The 23,339-nt window shown below is 41.1% G+C and overlaps 1 protein-coding gene across 1 annotated transcript; it reads right to left on the reverse strand.

Annotated features, from left to right (window-relative positions):
- Positions 1-895: 895 nt before the first annotated feature.
- LOC119197148 (diacylglycerol O-acyltransferase 1) lies at positions 896-21,203 on the reverse strand. Its single transcript, XM_062565271.1, has 22 exons — positions 20,607-21,203; positions 20,021-20,108; positions 19,020-19,060; positions 18,325-18,410; positions 15,871-15,923; positions 15,602-15,707; positions 13,437-13,565; positions 13,047-13,115; positions 12,828-12,931; positions 12,373-12,411; positions 12,141-12,182; positions 11,997-12,041; positions 11,744-11,856; positions 11,511-11,576; positions 10,964-11,051; positions 10,732-10,794; positions 3,566-3,799; positions 3,182-3,448; positions 2,844-3,088; positions 2,595-2,679; positions 2,002-2,127; positions 896-1,813 (listed from the first exon to the last, which is right to left on the reverse strand). Exons 1-22 carry the CDS (start codon positions 20,831-20,833, stop codon positions 1,637-1,639), a joined length of 2,493 nt encoding a protein of 830 aa, XP_062421255.1. The 5' UTR covers positions 20,834-21,203; the 3' UTR covers positions 896-1,636.
- Between the last annotated feature and the right edge of the window lie 2,136 nt (positions 21,204-23,339).

Below are 23,339 nucleotides of genomic sequence, written 5' to 3' on the forward strand. Positions count from 1 at the left end.
ACACCACTAACGTAAAACTTTGCATTGACAGACGTTTAGCTAGTGGCTAGCGTTACCATAGCGAGCTAGGTTGGCTAATAAATTAGTAAAGGCACGTTGGCAGGTTAAGACCCGGAAACAAACAGTGATATCAAAGACAGACAGATGCAACATACCTAAGATTTCACTCCACTTCAGTAAAGTGATAAGCAGTTCCCCGTTACGTCATTTTTTTCGATAACGTCACATTAGAATTCTTGGTTTGGATTAGCGATCTGGCTAGTTGAGTTTACCACTTGCTTCACCACACTCATCAATCTCATTGGTTTCCACAGTAACAAAGCGAGGCGTGGCATGAGACGACGCACATTACGTCATCGGCTGCTGTGGGCGGAGAATAACAATTATGATGTTTTACTTCATCATCATTCTTTCCTCAGTCGCTGTTGTACGTTTCAAAGGTCAGATTGTAAGATCTCAACATACTTGTTTAACCTCTGTACCACTAGTTCACACACCATAAAATCAGTTTATCATTCGTATGGCCAAAGTCGAGGAAGACTGTAGTATCAATAATGATAAAATATACGAATAATATTTAACATATATGTATATATTTTAGTTCATCAATGAATTGTTTGCGGTTTTATTTTTACAAACCTAATCCATCACATATAAAAGCAGGACTTATGAGAGTGTTTTAAAATGTGAATATACCGCCAGACCTATCTGCAGAACAAGACAGAAGTGGCTGTTATAACGTAATAACATTGATGACCCATTCACTGGAATATGAACCGAACATGAAACAGGGGACAAGTCAAATAAATCTTTTCTGAAGTATCAGAAACTTAACGGAATAGTACAAGACAACTAAACCATTTAATGAGCATTAAACCCTTTTATTTCTGTCCGATATTTCTCATTTATATATGAGGCATTTAATGAGACATTTGACCTGCAAAGAGAGCTTCTAATTGTTGAAGATAAAATAAAATCATAAAGTGTTTAGTGAGAGAGAGCGTTTGGTTTCTTACGGTGTGGTGGTCTTGGAGTGCAATGTTGCCCTCTGCTGCATAAAGGGGATTCTCCTTGCCAATTTCCCTCCAGTGGATATTCTGAGGTGGTCACAAAGTTTATCCAGGCAAAAACATCTTTCACTATATCTCCATGTGGTAAATAAATACAAGTGTGGTCTGTTTTACATTGCTTTTCACTGTTGAAGTTGTGCATTTCTGTTCTGGCCAACAGCCAATGACTAAATGTTATTGTCAGCGGTTGTCTCTGCAGGTGCAATTGTGCTCACTCTCTCGTTCTAGGTGATTTATTTAAGGGATAACATACAGTATGAAAAATACTTTAACACAGTGCAACAGTTAAGACTGTCCATGATGTGTTGCAAAGTATTAACAATTGAAAAGAACAATCTAGACACAGTCATACTATAGCTACTATTACATTAAATATTATTTTCAGTATTAATCAATCAGCTTAATATTATTACTATTCATAATAATACTAATAATACTATTATTATAAATAAACAACATGTGGTCCACATGTCACAGACTCCAGAAATATCAACCACCTTGTCCAGGCAACTCATCACTCTAACTCTCAGTGTTCTTCTCTCCATGTGAAAGAGGATTTACAGTGTTTAGTTCTTCCCCAGATTGCCTCTCTGCAATGTAGTGGGCATCTTGGTCATCATGATCGAATTGTTAGCGATGGCATTCGCTGTCCCACCTGAGGCCTTGGAGCTCGGCTGCATGCTGATGATGTCGCCGCTAGTGTTTTCGCGCTCTGCTCGGCGGAAAATATTTCTCACGGTGGCCTGAGGGAAAAACAAGCTGTAAATTATTCAGTGAATCGATGTGTAAATGACCAAATTAATGAGCGATGGCTGGACAAGTTACACCTGGAGGGAAGGATGGATGGATGGATACAAGGACAGGTGACACAGAGGAAGGATGTTGGGGTGAGTGGGATGAAGTGAGGAGAGGAAGGGAAGTAATGTCTGACCTGAAAATTATTTGTCACAAAACAGTAGACGACGGGATCCATACAGCTATTCAAACTGCTGAGAGTGACAGTCAAGTGATATGCTATCACGTGGTGAGGCATGTCAGGGTGGAAGTACACCACCACCTGCAACATCGTAAGACAACAAAGCCAAGTTTTTACATTCATCCAAACCTACTCAGCTTGATAACACGGTGGTTCCAAACTTTTTTGCTTGACTGAAAATTAAAAAAAGTTGTATTTGAAAAAGTATTTTTGGGCCTGAGTACATTCTGTGGTGATCCTAGAAGATATGTTCTAGATGTCTATATGTTTCAGGCAAAGTAAGAATGCAGTTTCAGAGTTAATGAACATGAACATGAGCATGACACTCTTTAGAGGAGTGTTATTAAAGAGTAAAATTGAAACTCTCGAATTCTGCGGTGGTAACAGAAGATAAAAAACCCAGTAACTCATTTTATTTTATTTAGTTATTAATCTTATTTTCACTCGTTCCTCCATTTTGTGTAATATCTAAGTCTAATACTTCCACCTGGTGTAGTATAGGATTATTGGCTTATTTTAAAACAAATGTCAACATGTCTCTCACTCACCTGTCTGATGTGAAAGGGTGTGAAGCAGACAGTGAAGATGATCAGCACTGTGGTCAGCAGCTGGACAGCCCTCCTCCTCCGCTCCCTGAAGAAATACACACTAGTTACACACCAGTACTGGGACATTTTATTATAGTATCCAAAGCGTCATACATTTTTTATTTTCAAGTTAAAAAAACAGACAGGACAGACATGTTGTGGTACTCTGAACTGTACTATTGTGTATTCATGACACAACGTGGCTGGTACCTGCTCTGCTGCATCAGGCGGCGGTCGGCCAGTGCCCACATAATTCTCAACGTGAACGCCATGATGATGAGGAGGGGCAGAAAGAACTCAGTGATGGTGAGGAAGAGGAGTTTTGACAGGCAGCAGCCCGGGTGCTGGAAAGCGGTGGAAAGGAAGGAGTAGGTGACCACGATGGCAAACAGCCAGACGGAGACACACACGCATTTCGCCACACTGGAGTTCCTCCACCGACGGGACGCTTCAACCTGCAGCGACAGGAAAATGCGTCGTTTTTTCAGTTGTTTTTGGTTTTTCATGTCTGCAGCCGATTCTGTCATTGAACTAAATTCCAAACCCACCTGCACGATGGCGAGGTAACGGTCCACACATATGCAGGTCAGGAACAAGATGCTGCAGTACATGTTGACAAAGTAGCTGAAGATGTGCAGGTAGGAGCAGGTGAGACAAGCTCCCCCGCTGTAATACAGCAGGATGCGAGTCGGCAGCGACAGGTTCACCAAGAGGTCGGTCACCGCCAGGTTGATGGTGTAGATCACAGAGGTGGTCTTTGGCTTGGTGCGGAAACAGAAAACAAAGAGTGCAACGGTGTTTAGCACCATGCCCACCTGCGGGAGAGGAGAATTTGGGAGTTTGTATACACGACAAGCATTGTGAATTTGAGTTTCTAAACTCATGTAAAGACGTGGGGGAACATTGATGTCTTTACGGTAAGGAGTGCTGACCAGGAATATTAGAGAGTTGATGACCATCAGTGCAATCCAAAGGCCGTAGAAGTCGTTGTAGAGCCCCTCGTCCAAATGAGCCAGTCTTTGAAGATAGGCCTCCATGCCACTGCTGTTACTGGGACTGGCTACTACAGGCACCGTGGGAAGTGAAGTATTGATAACACGCCAGGACTCGGTGTTGTTGAAGTCAATCATGATGGTGATGGTGATGATCCTAGTTTGGTGCAGAGACTGTCAAACAAAACGTTAAGCTAAACTGAACAATTGCTTAACATTTTTCAATATAATGGAAGGTTTGGACAATATTCAGGGGTTGCTGGCAAACGCAGCATACATTAGAGCCACAGGGACACACAGCCACACACGATTCCTTGCTGTTAGTTTAAACCCTGTGCGAAGTTATGGGCAAACATAGAGAACACGGCAAAGGTTTGCTCCCTCCTGCCCTCAACGTCCTCTCAACCCTACTCAGTGAGGTTGTTGCTGCTGCCGTGACCAATCTGACAAAGCCACTCATTTAGAATCTGTTCATGCAGAAATGTAGTGTTTAAAGTGTTTTTTATTTTATTCTTTTAGTAATGATCACATCTCGCAGTGAAACAGCAAAATGCAAATTTTATAATGATAAGACATTTGAGTTTACTACGTGAAAAAATATGCAAATATGAACCACAACTTACCAGACGTGAATATTACAGACAGCAGAGGGCAGTCAGTGACTGCGTATGTTAATGGGCTTTATTGTGAGGATGGATGGAAGAACAGAGATGATACTACTATTACATATTAACAACAGTAGAGTATGATTTCAGGATGATGACACAGCTGTAAAAACGTACTGATCAAGTTTTAGTCACGACTAATCCAGAGGCATTTAAAACATGAGAAACTGTCAAATGAGGTGAACATTATATTTTCTGTGGAGCTTAACAACGATTTTCCATCTCCAACAGGCTGCAGGCTGGAACGCTACCCTGTTCTTCCATGACAAATGTAGTTTAATTTCTCATGTGAATTTCTAGGCTGGTACGGTGTGTGTTGTGTCTGCTCGTGGTTCACAAGTAATCTCTCACAGCAAAATAATCGTCAGGCTGATGAAATATGTGGTCTGTCCATGCTAATGGGAATAACATGCTCAGCTGAGGGTGAGGCATGAATGATGTGATTTATCTGCATTAACAAGATCAGTCAAGCCTAAGAACATTACGACCATTGACGGAAATAAATGGGTGTTTTCACAGTAACATCCTTTGATATTGTTCATCTTACTGGGAGCTGGAGTTCAGCATCGTTAGCAGCACTAACAAGCAACATGAGCGTTGCTCTGTGGGAATTGTGTTAAACCACTTATCTGTTCAGAAACAAATGGCAATCACAAGAAATACAATCCAGTTGTCAAAGATGAGCTTCAAAAGATGAATGTGGAGCCCCAACATACCATGACCTAACCATCCAAAGCTAAAGAAGAGGGCCCACACCCGACTCTGATGTCATAGTCTCCTGGAGCCCACCTGTACATTTTAGGTAAATTTACCAGCTCTTTATGTGGCTGTCCAATCAGTGTTGATGGGAAGCGTAGTCAATTGAAACAATAAATGATTCAGTGCGTGCTAAATTGATTGGGCAAGCTGTGCCAATACACACGGATGCATTGGGTACCAAGCTCCTGGCGCCCGGCCTGTGGCTTAATCCGCGGCATTACTTGTGCCGTACACTCTGTATTGAATAAATACGTCTGAATTTCCGAGTGAGCCAAAACACGGTCAAATATCCATAACATCTGTTTTTTCACTAACTTCCTTTCATCCAACTACGTCACGACAAATGGTAGCGCTGAATGCAGAAAGAGCAGCAGATTTTGTCCCCTTAAAATTCAAACTCAGTTCAGCTGACTTTACTATCATCAGTGGTTGGACGTCCATATGAAAGTGGACTTTCCCTCCCTGATCGGCTCAAATTCTGCAATGTAGCCAAATGCTTAAGTAATTACACACCTGTCAACGAAAGTGTATGTTTAGTAGCAAAAGTAATAATGTGAGTCAGCCATCTTCTATACCTCTTATCATAGAGGGTGGGAGGGGGGTCTGGAGTCATAGAGACATAGAGACAGACAACCTTTCACTCTCCCAGTCATGCAGCTATTAACCGATCCTGTCTTTTGGACTGTGGGAGAAACCCGGAGTACTCAGAGAGAACCACAGGAGCGACCACGCAAACTCCACCCAGAAAGGTGCTGGGCAGGTTTGAACTCTTCTTGCTATGAGGCTAAATGGCTAACCGCCACACCAACGTTCTCCTCCTGTGTAATAATGTTAACATGCCAAACTAAAACTCGGCTGCCTATTCAGAGCGTTAAAAGAAAGCTAGCCAGGCTGTTTATCTACTTTGGCTACGTTCCTGCTGTAAAGTCAAAATAAGAATAAAAGAAACAATAAAGCCCATTGTTGTTCTATATTGTAAAGTTAATAATTTGGCCTCAACACTAGCGAGCATTATTGATTTGTGGTAAAATGATGAACCCCAAATGCAAATGAAATGTTAAGACCAGCTGTAGGATTTGCTAAACTGTCATCATCACAATCGATGGAATACTGCATGAGCTTTTGTTGGCCTCTGATTTGAGCAGATACTAATAATATGATAGTAATCTAATGCATCAATGCTGCCGTGCCATTGTTGCTCTTCCTTTTCCGACATCAAAGACCCTGGTGATGCAATGACTGTAAAGTGATACTGAGAGGAGAGCATTGGGGCCCAGAGGCAGATCACAAATAACACTGTCCAAATAAATTCCAACAGCGTGGGAGTCCCGTTTATGTGTGTGAAAGAGAGATTCATAAAGAAAGGGAGAGAGGCAGGATGGGGTAGTAGAAAACAGATCTCACGCTGTCCTGCGTCAAATTAGAGCTTCACAGAAAGCCCCTCAAGGAAAACTTCAACATTTTTGTTGAAGTTGTACTTCCAATTTTAGCGATGGATGTACGTGTTCAGGCAATAAAAGTTAACAGGGGTCTTTCCATGTACTCTTATTGTTAAAGTGACTAACATTCTCTGAGTTGGAGTATGATCGTAACTTTTTATATTTTTAAATGTCATGTTTGTGTATAATCCTGCTGCTTATTCTGTGTATTCAAAGTAACACTTCACTTCATCAATTGTACATTATGACACTCATGACCGTTTCAATTTTGATTTCCCTTTTGTATTAGTCTGCTTGAACTGAGACGGAACGGTAACATGTGATTAACTTACAAAATACTTTAGTAGTTTATCTACCCCTAAAGACAACTTCCCTTTGAAGTAAAAGAAAAAGAAAAAAAGAGAGACTAACCAGTCAAACCAGTAGACTAACTCCAGTAAAGTCAATTCTGTGTCCTCATGTCCTTTAGTGTCCAACCAGGTGATGCTGGATCTTCTCCGAAGCAAAGATGCCTTCAGCTCTCAGTGACCTTTGCACCTTTGAATCGTCTCCAGACATCCAGTTACATTCGTCACATTTCTGGGAACAGCTTCAGCAGTTCAGTGAGAAATTCATATCTTGTTCTTGTTATTGTCGTGTCTCTCCTTTCAGATTCCTTCATGCAGGTTGGCTGTAGTCAACGACACACTCAGATGTGTGCACCCCCGTCATTTCTGTCACTCTGTCAGCCTGTCTGCAGTCACTCAGTGTATTGATTGGTTTCTTCGTCTTACTCCTTTCCATGGGTCTTTTTTCCTTCTTCTCTGGGCTTTCTTTCACTCTAGGTATCATTATCAGTCTCTCCCTCTCTTACCCGCTCTCCCTCTCTTCTTCAATAACTCCACTTCCCTCCCTCTCAATCTAAATCTTCCCTCAGTTTGGTCTTTGGACAGGAAGTCTCAGTGTGTGTTTACATTCGGCGTGGACACTCACGTGTCTGCATATATACAGTGTGCACATACACACACACACACACCACACAGTGCACACACTCTAGATGTCTTGGTGCACACAAGATAAGCAGAACGGCGCATAGCTTCATTAGTGCCATACTTTTTTATCATGCGTGTGCCATTTTCAGAGCAGAGGCCAAAAAAGAGGCAAGTGTCCAAAGGGCTAAAGAAGTGGTTGAAAAATAAATAATGTATAATTGGTAAAGAAAAAATCACCTGCATGTATTGATGCATCTACACATTTCTTCTTCATTTTTTGTTATAAAATAACAAACAAGTAAATTAGGAATTTGGCCAAACCCAACCTTTGTAATGACGATGGGTGTGATATATGGCATCGAACTATGAAGCAACGTCAAAAAGCGCCCTGATATGTCATAATTTACTGTGATATACAGTCCTGTAATTACTTCCTCTCTCTCTCTGCAAACTTGATTCCAATTTTTCTCCACAACAAAAACCTTTTAAATAAGATCTAAATCTTATTTAAAAGTCAAGCTTGGATTTCTAAGTGGACGGCAACCTAGGTCTGGGGTTTTGGTAAATGTGTATTTGTAATGGAAAAATATGTATGATAAGCAAAATATCATTGCAAAAATCAGGTCTTGTGTGAAGTTTGTCTCATTTGAACCGCTAATGTTTTGTTTATCACCCACAATCAGTACAAAAACGCCGTAAGATGTAAGGATGTCAGATGTCTCATTCTAACGTGTCCCTGGATGCTCCTCCATCTCACAGGATGAGGCAGGTTTGTGTGTCCTGGTTTCCTGTCGAGAGGATCATCATCACTCACAGCTTTTCAGCTTTTCTCAGAAAGATCCGGAATAACGGATGTCAGGAGAAGAGCCATGGATCAACACGTTACTGGGGACGAGCACAAAGAGAAGGTGAGGGATGGGGACGGAGAGGAGAGAAGATAGAGAGAGCGAGAGAAGGGGGAGGTGTGAAATACTTTTCTTTCGATTGAGGCAAAGATTGGACGAAAGAGTGATTACAGCACGTCTGTCGCAATGTCAAGGTGTTATGACTGCTCTTTATATGACATATGTCAATGCGTGTGGATAAACAGAGAAAGCAGCGTGAAGGTGTGACTCAATCCAACCGGGGGAACTGGAAAGCTTTATTTATGGCGGGAACATTCACAAACTTTGAGGAATGAGGAGCGATGAGGATAGAGGATTACGGCTGGCCTTCAGCAAAAACTTTTTTTTAGTAGTGGTTATGACAGATATGAGCAATCGATTGCTAAAGTAAATAATTGCACATCTTCCTCGTAGAAGAACCACTACTCGCCCGTTCAAATGCTGCTTCTGGGGTTTTTGCAACAAAAACCTCCTCGTTATCGCATAGTAGTTTCTAAATCTCGACAATAAGCGGTGATCCTTTTGTTTACAGCGAGTCCCTACATGTGCACTAAACCTCATCTTAAACACTCCGTCACGTCAGAGATGAATTAATCCTGATCCTTCAAATTAAACCAAGAGGAGAAAATAAGGTTGTGCATTTTCTTACTCTACATTGTATGGGGTATTTCTGCAAAGCCACGTCTCCTGTCACATCTACACGCTAATCCTCACAGACAATTGTTAAACCAGATGTCACTCACAGAGCACATACACACACACCTCTACAGAAACCTTGTGAGACACCTCAGACTTAGTGTTTAATTCAATGTCAATCTGACAAAATACAGGTTCACAGTCCTATCCTGTTCAGTTTCTGGATGAAAAAAAAAAAATCACATACACGCACGCACACAGCTTTGTGCTCCTGGCTGAGATTCCCAATTGAAAAGTGGTAAAAAATTATGTTTATTATTATTTATTTAAGTTAGATGTTAAGCAAGTTAGCCTGCATATCGAGATGGATCGAACAGACTAACCATCATTTTCAGCAATTTAAGATTTGTTAAAAATTGCTGTGACAAACTAACACAAGAATGTTGTCTGGACACACGTTTACTAGTACAGGTCAAGCTCATTTACCGCGTGAACAAGAAATGGAATCTTTTAGCATAAAGACAATATTCAAAGTTCAGATCCCTTAAAGTAGACTGTAGATTATTACATTACAAATTCAAGTTAAGGAGGAATGGAAATTAGTGGACATTCCTGACTGGACATTTAACAAGGCTTATGCTGAGGTTCAGAAGTCACTTTCACTATCTGAAAGCACATCTCACTTGCATTTCCAGATTTACTGTGTTAAATGTTTGCATACATGTATCTGCTACTGTAAAATAATTCCACTAAATCATATTTGCCCCATCTCTTCTGTCCACCTGGGTCTCGAGTGAGTTTCAATTTACTTTTCCTCAAATTTTCCATTTACCTTGAAACTTAATTAGAAACGTCGATTCCCTCACATCTAGAAGAAACATTAGCAACAAATAACACTGAAAAGGTTATGTAGGTGGTGGTTTCCATCCCATCGAGGCGGTTGGCAGCCGCTCTCAATAAATCGGAGATACTTTTCTCAGACATTGTAATGAATGAACCAGTACCGTATCTGCTACTACAACCATAGACAGTAGCTATATAAGTAGGCTACAACTAACCTAGCCTATTTCTAGCCCTTTCACTTCCAGCCTTTATTTGCACACGGCTCTGTTGTCTGTTCTGAATGTGAGAGATAGCCACGCCCCCTGATTTGCATATAAGAATATGAAATAAAGTGGCATTATGAAATAAACGTGGCATAATGAAATAAAAGTCTCTTGAAATAAATAAATATGGACGAAATAAAAGTACCATGAAATAATTAAATGTATTTAATATTTATGTTTTTATTGCCTCATTTATTTATTTCACGATGTATTTCAAATGCATATTTCATGTATTTATGTATTTATTCATTTATTTAATTGTGAATAATACGGCATTCCATAATAACGGTCTGAAAATGTTCATTGTTTATTTTCTAATCATTTCTGTTGCCTGTGTTTTATGACTCAGCACTCTGATGAATAACAAACTAACAATTTCAGGAAATAGCCTATTGTGCCATTATATTCCCTGTGATATAGAAAATATGCCCCTGCTATTATGTTACGTTAATTACGTTATTATTCAAGTCAATGAATAACTACCTTTTTAAACATTAAGAGGGAATTTCTTTTTGTTTTAAAGTCGATAGATAAAAAGGCACATTTTGGAGATTCAAATTGAAATACATGTTTCTTTTCATATATATTTATACAACAGTACGTGTTTGTGCCAACCAAAGCATCAGTGATAGGTGTTGGGTCTTACCTGAGCCATCATGCCCATGAAGGCCCAAAGTCTGAACATCCTCAGAGGAACGCTGACCAGGTACTGACAGAAAGAGACAAAGGAAACAAGGATCATTACATTGACAAATTGCGTTCTCTAAAAATGTTTATACAAACATCTATCATAAAGTGGATTTTTGAGGACATTTAAGGTCTGATTTAAGGCTGTGTGTTCAGTCAACTTAAGCGGGGAAAGTGGTCTCAGCCCTTACCTCATGGAAAAAAGCAGACAGAAAGAAGACTGCCGATTGGCTGACTACTTTACTGAATCCTCTCCTAAGCAGCGGCTTGTAAAAGTGCCTACGAGACAGACAAAAATACAGACGTTGAAATGGATGAGTGGGCAGATGATGTGGTGGATGGATATAGATTGTAAATCAGAATGTCAAAAAAAACGTTTTCCTAATGTGAAACTCCGCCTGTGGGAGTATCTTAACTCTCCTACTTGCTTCAAATCTCCCAGCCTGACAGGAATTCAAAGTAAATAGCCCTTAAACCCTTTAAATAGCATTTCATTTGCTTCGTCTCGTTTAATATAACCACACTGCGTTTGCTCCTGCTGTTGTGTTCGGTTATGTGGAACTGGCTGCCGGCGCCGCATTTATTATTAGTACGTACTCTCTCACAGCCAGATGAATCAATTTCCCAAACGTATCAGTGTGCCTTGTTAAGTCTTTCTCCCTGCATCAAACCCACTGCTGTCCCCCGTCTTCACGTCTATACAATTCAATGCGCCTTCTCATTGTGCAAATAACTCACCGAATACACCACTTGTGTACCGGGATGTTCCAGTTCTGCCAGAAATGTGTCACCGTCTCAGAGTTCCTAAAAGAGTCAGCAAATAAAGGATTGAAGCATTACAGGGTTTAAACAATGTATCCAAGGCAGTTGCATCGATACGGATGAAAATGAAAAGTCAGTCAGTCAGTCAGTCCTTCAGCAACGTCCACTACATCTCATTAAATTCCTTAGCAACGCGCACCAAAACCTACCACCAATCATTGTAGAACTGTCGGTCTCCAAAGCGCAGCAGCTCAGCGGTGAAGTTCATGGATGAGTGGAAGAAGCCGTAGAAAAACATCAGCCACAGCAAGTGATTCGGGACCTGGAGAAGAAGGAAGGACACAAAAGAACAACAATAAATACGTCTGTGCAGTGTGGCGTTAAAGTCAATCCCTAACACATAAGAAGCATTAAGACAAACAGCACTAGTAAATGGTTGTTCAGATACAGGTACATACTCACAGCTAATCGTAGAAGTCTCTCAGTCATCCTGGACAGATCCATGTCCTACAGATGGGAAGAGAGAGTAATAGCTTAACAGGAGATGCACAGTAGCACTTTGCATTTGAAGGAATATACGTTTCACTGTTGTCCTGTCCTCCTCACCTCTAGTGGTTTCATGGAACTTTGAATAATGGGAACCATCCACTGATAGAACGAGAAAAAAACATTATAATGCTGTTTTCTGACGTAAACTCGACATTATACATATTGGCCCCATGTTTAGTCATTTTCCCACTATAGTTTTACCAATAAAGGCAATACGATCACATCACCACCTTATAACCATAAAAAAACCTGAAATGCAAAAGGACAGACAAAAAGAACCCAACTTTACCTGTTGGGTGAGACCAACCAACAGCTGGATGAAGAAAAGCTGGGAGCAAAGACACATATCAATAGTGAGTCACATGATAAGATAATCTGGGGACTGCATCAGAATAAATCTCAATTGAGTTATGCATCAATGCGGAAAACTGATTATGCCATAATGTTTAAAGCAGGCATGTACATTTACATGTTTATGCTTATGTTGGACTTTGCTTTCATCATGTCCCCATATCTCAGCATTTAACTTGGTGTAAGTATCCAAAACTAGAAACTTAACGCCCAGTCTTTTACCTTCAAATAAGCAAAATTACATTAAAACATATTCATCATCATGACCTTTAGTGACAAGTTTTGCAGTTTTTCTAAAAAATGTGCGAGTATTCACAGAAACACTCCCAAGTGGTGGGATCACTGCAAAAGGTGCCGATTGCTGGCTTAGGCCGACATGAGATATTTCCTCACCATCTCAAGCAGTCTCCTCAGCAGGAAACTCATGCGAATATTAGGAGAGCGGGGGAAGTTGAGCTCATAGCACAGAGTTGGAGCAAGGACAAAGTAGAACATGTCTACAGAGGTGGAGAAAAAGGTCAACGTGGCAGTTAGTCAAAATATGTGAAAACATGAAAAAGAGGAAGAGGCAGAAGAAACATTGTCCGCTTCATACAAGCTCTAGAAAGATACCTCTGATGGTGAGGTTGCCAGGGTAACACACTTTACGTTCGGCTTCGTTGAAGTGCTGTGCTGAGGGACCTGCGGAAGGAAGGAATGCGCAAGTTAACATTGCATGGTAAACAAATAGAGTAATTACATAATGACAATCAAGCACTGATGTGCACAGATTTCTGCTAGAAAAATCAAGATTTCTCTGATACACTTCCATTCTATCTAAGAGCTGCAGTACAAAGCATCTGCCGTTAGATGTCCCTGTAACCACATAATCAAGGGGCTAAGACATTGGTTCCGGTAAGAAATTTAAAACGGACATTAAAATTAGCAAAGAATGAATTACTCGTTAATTGTAATATGCAAGCCCCTCCCTTTCCAATGAATATATATGCTTGTGTGACTTACAAGAGAGAGACCTGGCTAACTTCTTGGCTTTGATCATGCTCAGCTCTCTGCACCACATGTTGACGTCCTTATAGGAGTAAAGCTTTAGGGAGAGGATGGTGTAAGTACCAAGGACAAACGCGCCGCCAACTGAAACAGAGGGAGGGAGATATTTGCATAAGTCCGTGATGTGAGAACATGTAACAAAATGAGATACTGCCAAGAAGTCTGGGAGGGTGAGAAGCAAGGATGAGGTTAAACCAACAGAAGGTGGAAAACAGTGAAGAAAAGCACAGCAAAGTTGGAATAACAGTGGGGGGGGTAGAAGGAGAGAGACGGACTCAATGGATGAAGAGATAAAAAGAAGAGAAAAGAGAAAGGCGGATTAAAACAGTGGACAAGTGAAGGGGAAGAGCAGAAGAAAGGTTGTCATCTGATCTTAAACAAACATGCCCACAAAAATAAATCATCCCAGCTAAAAGTATGAGAGCATACCGTCATGACTATGCCAAGGACATAATTATTATACAGTTCAGTCCCCATGTTTACCAGTGTGTGTGTGGTCATAAAACTGGTGTCGCTGTAGGTTTTTGGGAGTCAATATAAAACAACCATTTGATGTTAGATTAAAAATAATTTAGCAGTTTTCATAGATTGTGCTCACACACACACACCTTGGCTAACTGTAAGCAGCAGTTTGCCTACAGGGCTCTATCAATGCTCACCATATGCTTGATAGCAAAGATCATGCTGCACACACACACACACACACACACACACACACACACACACACACACACACACACACACACACACACACACACACACACACACACACACACACACACACACACACACACACACACACACACACACACACACACACACACACACACACACTGTTGTTTCAATAGATTACGGTTCAGATCTGCACACCTGTCATCAAACCACAGCAGATCCTAACCATCAACCATCTGCCTCTCTGGCTCTATGAGGCTGCAAAGCTACCGTATATCACAGAAACACAAGGAGGCGGAGCTTAAAGTAAGTGGCTGGAAACATACCAGTGGAACCAATCATCACCCATGCACAAAGGAACAGTGGATTTCCACCTTCATCATTCATCACACCGATGCTACCAGCATTCTGAAAAACCTCACAATAGTGTTTGTCTTCCTTTAGAGTCCATGTACCCGTCCTAAGATTAAATCCCCTCATATTGCTCTTGTTGCCTTCTGTCAAATGTTTCATCAGGAACTTTAGCGCGATTTAGTTTTGTGGGAACCACGGGGGAATTCGATAAATAAAGTCCAGCAAAAGAGTTCAATACCTCTAGTTGTACATTAAGCCCAATGGTTAATGTACCATGTATACTGGACTTCACCTTAAGCACCACCCTCAGAAGAAATGCAATCCAATTTGAAATCACACACACACACACACACACACACACACACACACACACACACACACACACACACACACACACACACACACACACACACACACACACACACACACACACACACACACACACACACACACACACACACGACTTAAAGCAATCATTTTCTTAGACCAAATTAAGAAGAAAAAGATGAGCCAAGTATATTATATTAATGGTGTGAAACACTACTTCTTGTTGGATAACCATCTATATTATTTTCATCCAGGCAGGCTTGCTTTTAAAGAACACTTGAGCTATGCTGTTCACAGTGCATCAAGTCAAGATATTACTAATGTATTGTGGGTGCATCTCTTCGTTTGTGGTGTCTGTCAAGCAGACCGATGAAGACAGAAGAAGGTGACCCCTGGATGACCCTTTACTGCAAACTGCCCCTACTTTGGCTCTTCTCCTCTCCTCTCCTCTCCTCAGAGCCAGCTGGAAATAATCCAGTCATGACCAACTGGTCCATTACCACTAACCGACCAATTATGGCTCCGTAGAAGAGATGTCTTTAACTGCACCATCAAACTGGTCGGCTGTTTTTCTGAAGGGCAAGGACGTGAATGTCATCCTAATCTTTATCACAGATACATTATTTTCTGTTTCATACACACGTGACAACAATGCTAACTATCAACGGGTGGATAAAGGTCCGGCTGCATCGTGGACGCTACGAGACTGTACAGCCGACAGCGGCAAGGCTGCAGAGACGGAATAATGACAATGAGAAACATTTTACCTGGGGTCACGGAAGGGACCAATAGGACCACTGCAGCGGGCAGTGTTAGCATGATTGCCATGTTAATGCAGTGGACCAGAAATCCCACAACTTCAGTGAATGAACCCTGGGCAGAAAGAGGCAAAGTGGAACAGCAGGAGTTTTCACATTAAAATTTAAAGACAAGTTGTGGCCTATTTTAAACCAGCATCCACGCAACTAATGTTTTTCATTTAGTTTTGTAAAAACAATGTGGATATACATTTGCAGATGCGTTTTTTTCCACTCACCTTCGATAGCTGCCTTTCTGTGTAGAGAGCAACCAGAACGAACACAAAGGATACTGTCAAAACACAATGAGAGATTTGTGTCAGTTCCTCTGAAACACTCTTTCACACTTTCTTATAGATTTACCTCTGGCGGGATAAAAGGATGAATAAGTAAGGGACATGTTGGTTTCAAGGCAAATGGGTGCACTGGTTCGGGCTTGAGTTGAGTATTTGATTAAATTAAGCTTTACGCCTGCCCTACACCGGCTGTTTCATACATAGACCACAGTATCACACACACACACACACACACACACGCACACACTTTCACGCATGATTAACCATGAACACCTGATGAAATAAATGAATCAGCACTAACAGAGCATATGCGTTGCACAGCACACACCGACTGCTGGTTAAGTTAGAGTGGCATGGCGATGGGGTGGGTGGGCATGCACACATGCACACGTGCACGCACATATACGCAGGTCCTTTTATATTGGGTTGTTGCTATTTTCGGATCTTTGGACTGAAGGTGGTATTTAATGCACTCCTCATTTTGCATGAATTGCTGCCACACAAGTGGATTCTGTGAGGAATAAATTGGCCTGAATTGTACAGGGAATTTTCAGTTTAAACCACAGGCCAGCTCACTGCAGAGTGAGTTTAAGGAAACCACTGATATGTCGATTGCTCATTTCCCTGGCTGAGCATCACTGATGGGACATAATTGTAGCAATTGTTCCATTTTAAGACCCTAATCAGTGCATTAGCATGCCACTCAATCTAATCTAGAGTGAGCAGATGTGTCAACTGTCAGACATTTTGATTACTGTGTCTCATCATTCTGTCATCAATGCAACTAGTCATCAGCATCCAAAATCGACGGGTTTCACAGTGTAGCCATGTCACATGCCTGTTTTTGACTTCATAGTATTCTTACTTATGCCATGAATGGACAAAAGAGGGAACCAAAGCGGTACATGCAAAACTCTATTTCATGTGGTTATGACCAGATTTGTTGCTATAACTATTTTATTCAACATGTCATCATTTGCAGTCTGTAAGATAAAGAATCATCACTAAGGTGTCTGTAGATATGCTCGTTAGGCATGATTGACATTCAGGAGAACATCTGTAATTTCCTCTCAGAGGCCACTTGTGTTTGAAACATGCAAATTACTAAAAAGGATGATTTACCAACGTTCAATTCATCTAATTTAGTCAGCTAATTTGCTCCACTAAAAATAGCAAGTTGAGTAACACTATTTCTTAAACAAGGCAGCATATGACATCATACCGAAATAAAATTGAATGTGTTCATTTATAGTTCTTTAACGAAGACACAAAAATACACACACAGTTCTATATGAAGGTCAGAGACCTCATGAAATTCATGGCACGCTACGGCTAATGTTGTGTTTTCAAATATCTCTTGAAGACAGTGGAGCCCCTGAAAATCTGCAAATATTCCGGCCAAATGAGAATCAAACTGGAACAAACAGAACCATTTAACTCAACCGAACTGTTCATCAAGTGTCTACAGAGATACTTCGGCAGTAAGAGACACGTAGCATTGTGAGATACTATGATACTTTACACTAGTGTGGGTTTTGGTTTTATTTTAGTCATTACTGGAACAGTTGCCTAGATGGAAGGCTGTTCTTTCTACCATCCATTGTAGACCTGTAATTGACTTTGCGTTGGGGGGTTTGTGTGTGGGAGGAAGTTGCTGCAGTGATTCTAGAAGGACTCTATGTCCCCTGGGAATGAGCTGCTTTACTGTCCATGTTACAGAAAAAGATTCTCATTCTCACCTGTCTCCAAGTAGTCAGTGTGGTCATGTGCCTTAACTCCTCCAGCTCTTCTTCCCCCCCTCTCCTCTTGTCCCGTGCCAATGCAGCACTTTGCATCGGACCCCTCGCTCTTTCTTCCCCAATCCTATAATCTCCCCTCCTTTTCTTATATTTTCTTTCTCTTCTCTCACTCTCTTCCTCTTACTGCAGCACGATGTCAGTGTGCAGTATATGGGGCAGGTGAATTTCCCTCCAGAGACACTGTAAGCTGCACCACTGCAGCTGAACCCACTGTGATATACCATCAAATATTTAAAAAAAACTTAGTATATAGCATGTGACTTGAAATAAATCAGATTAGTCTTAGAGTTATCCTAATTTTGTGATTGAATTTTAGAAATAAAACATTTTAATAACGATGTTTTGAAGTGTTATTGCCTGACTGCTTGTACATCATTTTAAATCGGTTTAAGGGAGATTCAGATTTAGCAGAAGGTATGTATCTATGCTTCGGATGAATATTACTCTCAATAAAACAATTTTGAAGTGAGTCTTGATCTAATTTCCCTCCGTATTAAACAAATATTGAAGTTGTTATTTAAAACACAGGAATTATGCTGTTTAAATATGCGACTGATCCTTGCAGGTGACTTATTAGGCAGAGGAAATGTTTACCTACCAATAACCAGGCATGCTGCAGGCCAGCTGTAGGGATCATTCAGAAACAAGGCAATCACCTGAATAGGATCCACCAAAACACCATACCTGACAAACAAAAGGAAAGGGCAGATTAAAGAAAACAAATCTACAGAGGTAAATGAACGGGGTCATTCCCTTTGAACACTACAATATGAAATAACAACACACTGCACAGATGTTTAGTATTAAAGATTTATATATAGATTTATATAGTTTTTTTTTTACAGCCATTTTAATTTAACAACATCAGGAAATGCACAGGTGAGACTAACAGCATTAACTATGGCTTTGTTCCATTGGCCCAGTAAACCAATTCAGCTGACTGGCATGCAGAATATCAGGACCCGGAAATGAGGAATACAGTCATTTATTACAGCTGTGCTTTTTCAATGAGGGATGTGCGTGTGCTACAGGGAAAAAACAGCTATTGTCAAAATATTTTAGTTAAGAGACAATAACGGATTAGTAAAATCCCTCTGGTGGAAGCAAGAAGATGATTGTGAAATTATTGAGAACCTGGTAATTCTGTTTGTTATCTTTCATCACATAATTGGAATATCCATTTGAGAATGGATACAAGCACACAGGATGCCTGTTTATATGATAAGAATGAATGTATCAGTATATGAAAAAGACACAAATTAAATAGTGTCCAAAGACTCCAACCTCACTCACCGTAACAGGTTTTCTAAGAAGAGGCGAGCATTACTCAACACCTGTAATGAAAAGCAACAATGACGGTTTACTTAGATTCTGCAAGTTTCTCTCTCCTGCTGTTGCTTTCGTCCCTCTCACTGCATCTCATCCCTTCCTCTCCTTCGACCTATTTCTCCTCCTCGTCATCGTTCTTGTGCCCACATTTTGTCTCGTCTCCCCCCCCCCTCGCCTTTCCACTTTCTAAACGGATTGTAATATCTCATTACCCGGCACAAAGGCTCTACGCCCGGGGATCGGACAGAAGTTCAGTGGGAATGAAGAAAAAACCTCCTGCGCAGAAGACGATCTGTGTTCAAAGCCTGGATTAGCAGAAGGTCTTTGCTAGCCTAGTCTTTTCTCCAGCACCGAGGAGGAAGCGCTGCAAAAGGTGTTGGGCTTGACATAAACTTGTTAATCAGGTTAAATGATTTGACTGCACATGCGCTCAAAACAAGTTAACTCAATAATTCTGTGTTGTGATTATTTCCTGAATCGTAGTTTCTTCTTCAAACCCTCAAAAAGGATCGACCTGCGCTGTAACCTATTTGATTCAAATCATCTTAGATATTGCTAGGACTGCCAGTGGGTTACCGGATTGGTTCTCGGTTTTAATGACGTTTATGGGAAGGAGATGATGAGCACAAACCTTCCGTCTACGCTTTCTAAAGGAAGTAGCTACGCGCACTACAATGCCAACATATGAACCAGTCGACCGTTCTTTTGGTCTAGCTGTGTGTTACTGCCACCATCTGGTGAGAAGTGATCAACAAGTTGCTGGATTCTTTGCTTGATTCAAAGCAGGACTTTTTTTTCAGGGACTTTCAGGGACTCTTACGCTCCGGCATCAGCATCGGACATCAGACAATGAATACTGCACTGACAGTTTGCTATTTCTTCTTAATATTAGAGTCACACTGAAATATAGTCATCAAACACTGCTAACCAGCTGGAAACATATTGTTTACTCCACTTGCTCTTACCAGCATGACCACACACCAGTTGAGGATTCCTCTGTAGTTATTGTAACCACTGGTTGAACTCAGCAGGGACTCCTGTGTCTTATGACAACTACGGAAACAAAAAAGATAAATGGGTAAAACAATCAAGAATATCAGTCACATGAAATGATGAATATTATGAGGAGCAGCAGTTCAGAAAAATAAAAGAAGAATCCAAACACCCCACTAATTTTATCATATTATTCAATCATTTGACTAACGATGGTCTAATCAGTACACAAGGATACTTATTATTGTAGCACTGGTCTAAGGGAATAGAGTTAACCCATAATGGGCTCTTATAACATCTCCCTAATCAATGGAAAGGGGCAAATTCAGGTCTAAACGTAGCTTTAAGAGGCAAGTGGTGAAGTTGTGATGGTCCGTCAAGTAGCACTTTAAAAGTCAATGTCAAAGAATGAATGAAAAAGCTCAGCAGACACATAGTGGCCAGGGCTTCGGGGTGGCAGGGTTTCCTCAGACGACCTCAAGCCTCCTTAGGGGGCGCTTCACGATCAAACTAGTACTACGAAATGTTTGCGTATATGTTCGTACATGCTCAACTCACCTCAGCCTATCGCTGATGTCACTCCTGCGTTTGCGTTTCTCACCCTTCGACCTGGAGCGGACTGTTTCCAGCGGGCCGTTTCCCCTGCTGACGTCAGCGGCCAGCGAGCTCTGCAGAGCCGCCGCGGGCGTCCCGTCCGTCGGCCGCAGACTCCCGCCTAACCCCGCCGCGAAAGTCGCCCGCCTCCTGAGAGCCGCCGGGGCCTCGGTGGCCTCCGACTCCCGCATGAAGACGACGCAGGCAGAAACCAAAACCTGTCGTGAAATGTACCTCAAAGCCTGCTTCTAAAGTCCACTGCGCGGCCGCGCCATGCCTGTTGCTACTCCACCAGCGTGGGAGAAGTGGGAGAAAAAGTGGGGAAGTGAACAGGGCCACCGAAGCAACCCGCCCCGCAGCACGGCTGACGTCACGTGAAGTGGCTGACGAGCCGCGCGCTACAACCGACAGGTGAGTCACACCTTCAGTGCGGGCGGCTCACCCCGAAACCCCGCTGGATAAAAAGCGCGAGGGGGCTAAACAATAACACCGGGAGGTCTATTTTGACTCAACGAAAGGGTCAACGAATGAACCACTAGCCACACTATAATGATCCGGCAGGCCGTTTATATCCTCTGCAACTGCGATTCAAATTGGGTGAAAGTGCAAATCCACAGAGGCAGTTAGGTGTTGAGCAAGAACTTCCTCTATGGTTTAACAAAGGATGGACGTTGTAGTTTTTAGTTAAAAACATCTTGTTTTTGGCACATGTTTCCATGATGTTGATGTAAGAACTGGAATAGCCTTGCAAAGGTTCCTTTTAATTGGAGGGTAGATTCTCCAATGCTATTGCCTTTAGCATGTCTGGCCCAGTAGCCTATAGGCTACGAATATAATACAGAGGTGGGAAGAGTAACAACATTTTGTACTCAAGTAAAAGTACTGTTACTTAAGTAAAATTTTACTGAAGTAAAAGTAAAGTTACCAGTCTAAAAATGTACTCAAGTAAAAGTAAAAAGTAGCTCATTAAAAATCTACTACTTTTTTAACAGCTGGGTGGGGTGCGGGATTCTAGAAAAAGACTAGGGAAAATAAATCTCAATCTAGTTGTTTTTAATTGAAGGAAGACCTTTACAAATTAAAGTGTAATAGCAAAAATAATAAAATAAAAATAAAAGCTGATTTTAGTGCAGATCATCCAATAAAACATTTTAAACATTACTACAACCACTAAATATGGCATGAACTGTGGATTCAGTAAAGCAGGGGTGTCAAATTCATTTCAGGTTCGGGCCAGATACTGCCGACTTGGACCGAACGCAGGCCACTGACGATCGGTCCGACCGACGGTTCGCTGACTTCGGGACCTTTGAATTTTTTTACTCAGTAACGGATATGATTTAAAATGTAACGAAGTACAATACTTCAAACAAAAAAAATACTTAAGTAAACGTAAAATTACTTTAAAATACTTTAAATACTTTAAAAAGTAGAAGTACACAAAAAAACTACTCAATTACAGTAACGCGAGTAAATGTAATTCGTTACTTTCCACCTCTGAATATATATATACAAATATATATATTCGTATTCCAGTAAGCGGATATCCAAAGTACAACAGTTGGTAAGGAGTTCACAACAGTGGGTTCTTTAAATGTACTCTTCTGTTGAATTAACCTTCTCAAAGCACACAAAGACAGCTCAGACTGATGGATTTTTGAAGAAAATGATTCAAGGTCAGTTCCAAAGTTGCTGTGGTTGTGTGAGTTTAATGAAGCTGGTCGACTCACTGGTGAACCTACTGACACAGAGTATATCTGAGCTGGTGATTTGAGCCAAAGCAAACGAAAAGGAAACATTTTTATACAGTTAGCTATTTGAATATCCGAGAAGAATTCAAAAGGGGCCTTTGCATTCAGACGTGCTGAAAGGACGCACCATTTACATTTGTCAAGTCAGGGGGTCAAGACAGTATGGCCACCATTTGGCTTAAGTTTGCACCACCCAAATGTGTGATCCCCATTAATGGACGTTAAGCTAAAAACATCTTGCAGGCAGATGGAATCTGAGCTCAGTCTGACGAACTTGCTACGACGTCACGCAATGGCCTCAATAATAAGTACATCCTTTATGATTTAGAGAAAAATTTGGCGTTTTGTCTGGTTCAAACTTGACAAGTTTTATTCCACAAGTGGGACGGTACTTTTCTCCCATCCATAGCTTTGTGGTTCATAATGAGGATTCCAGCCTCACTGGTCCACTATTGGAACGTGAAGTGCTAGTCTCGTTAATAATGCAGATCTCTTTTGACTGGATGGCCTAGGATCCAATAAAGAATTCGGATTTCAACACTCTTCCCTGAGACTGTAAGAAACAGGATAACATCACACCCTCTAAGTTTCCCCTTGTGTATAGTAGCCAAAAGACAGTTTGAAAGCTTTCATTTAATGAGAATGCCCTTTCTGTCTATTGTTGTTCTGTGCGCTTATCCATACTGTGGTGGAAACTGATCAGTGGAATTGATCTAGCTTTATCAGCCCTTACTGTCTATAAGGTTGTCTTTTAGAGTAATGAGCCTGTCTGAAGTTTTCGGGATAAGAGACCTTGGGGAGGAATCAATAGGAAACTTATGACTAATTGTTTTAACCCTTAATAAACTCCTTGCTGAACTACAGTGTTTTTCTCTTATATTCTTTTGTTTACGGTGACTGTACAATGATAAAAAATATAGTGTGCTGTTGGTCATGGGGGACAAAA

Source organism: Pungitius pungitius, chromosome 11 (assembly GCF_949316345.1).
Source record: "Pungitius pungitius chromosome 11, fPunPun2.1, whole genome shotgun sequence".
NCBI classification, from domain to species: Eukaryota; Metazoa; Chordata; class Actinopteri; order Perciformes; family Gasterosteidae; genus Pungitius; species Pungitius pungitius.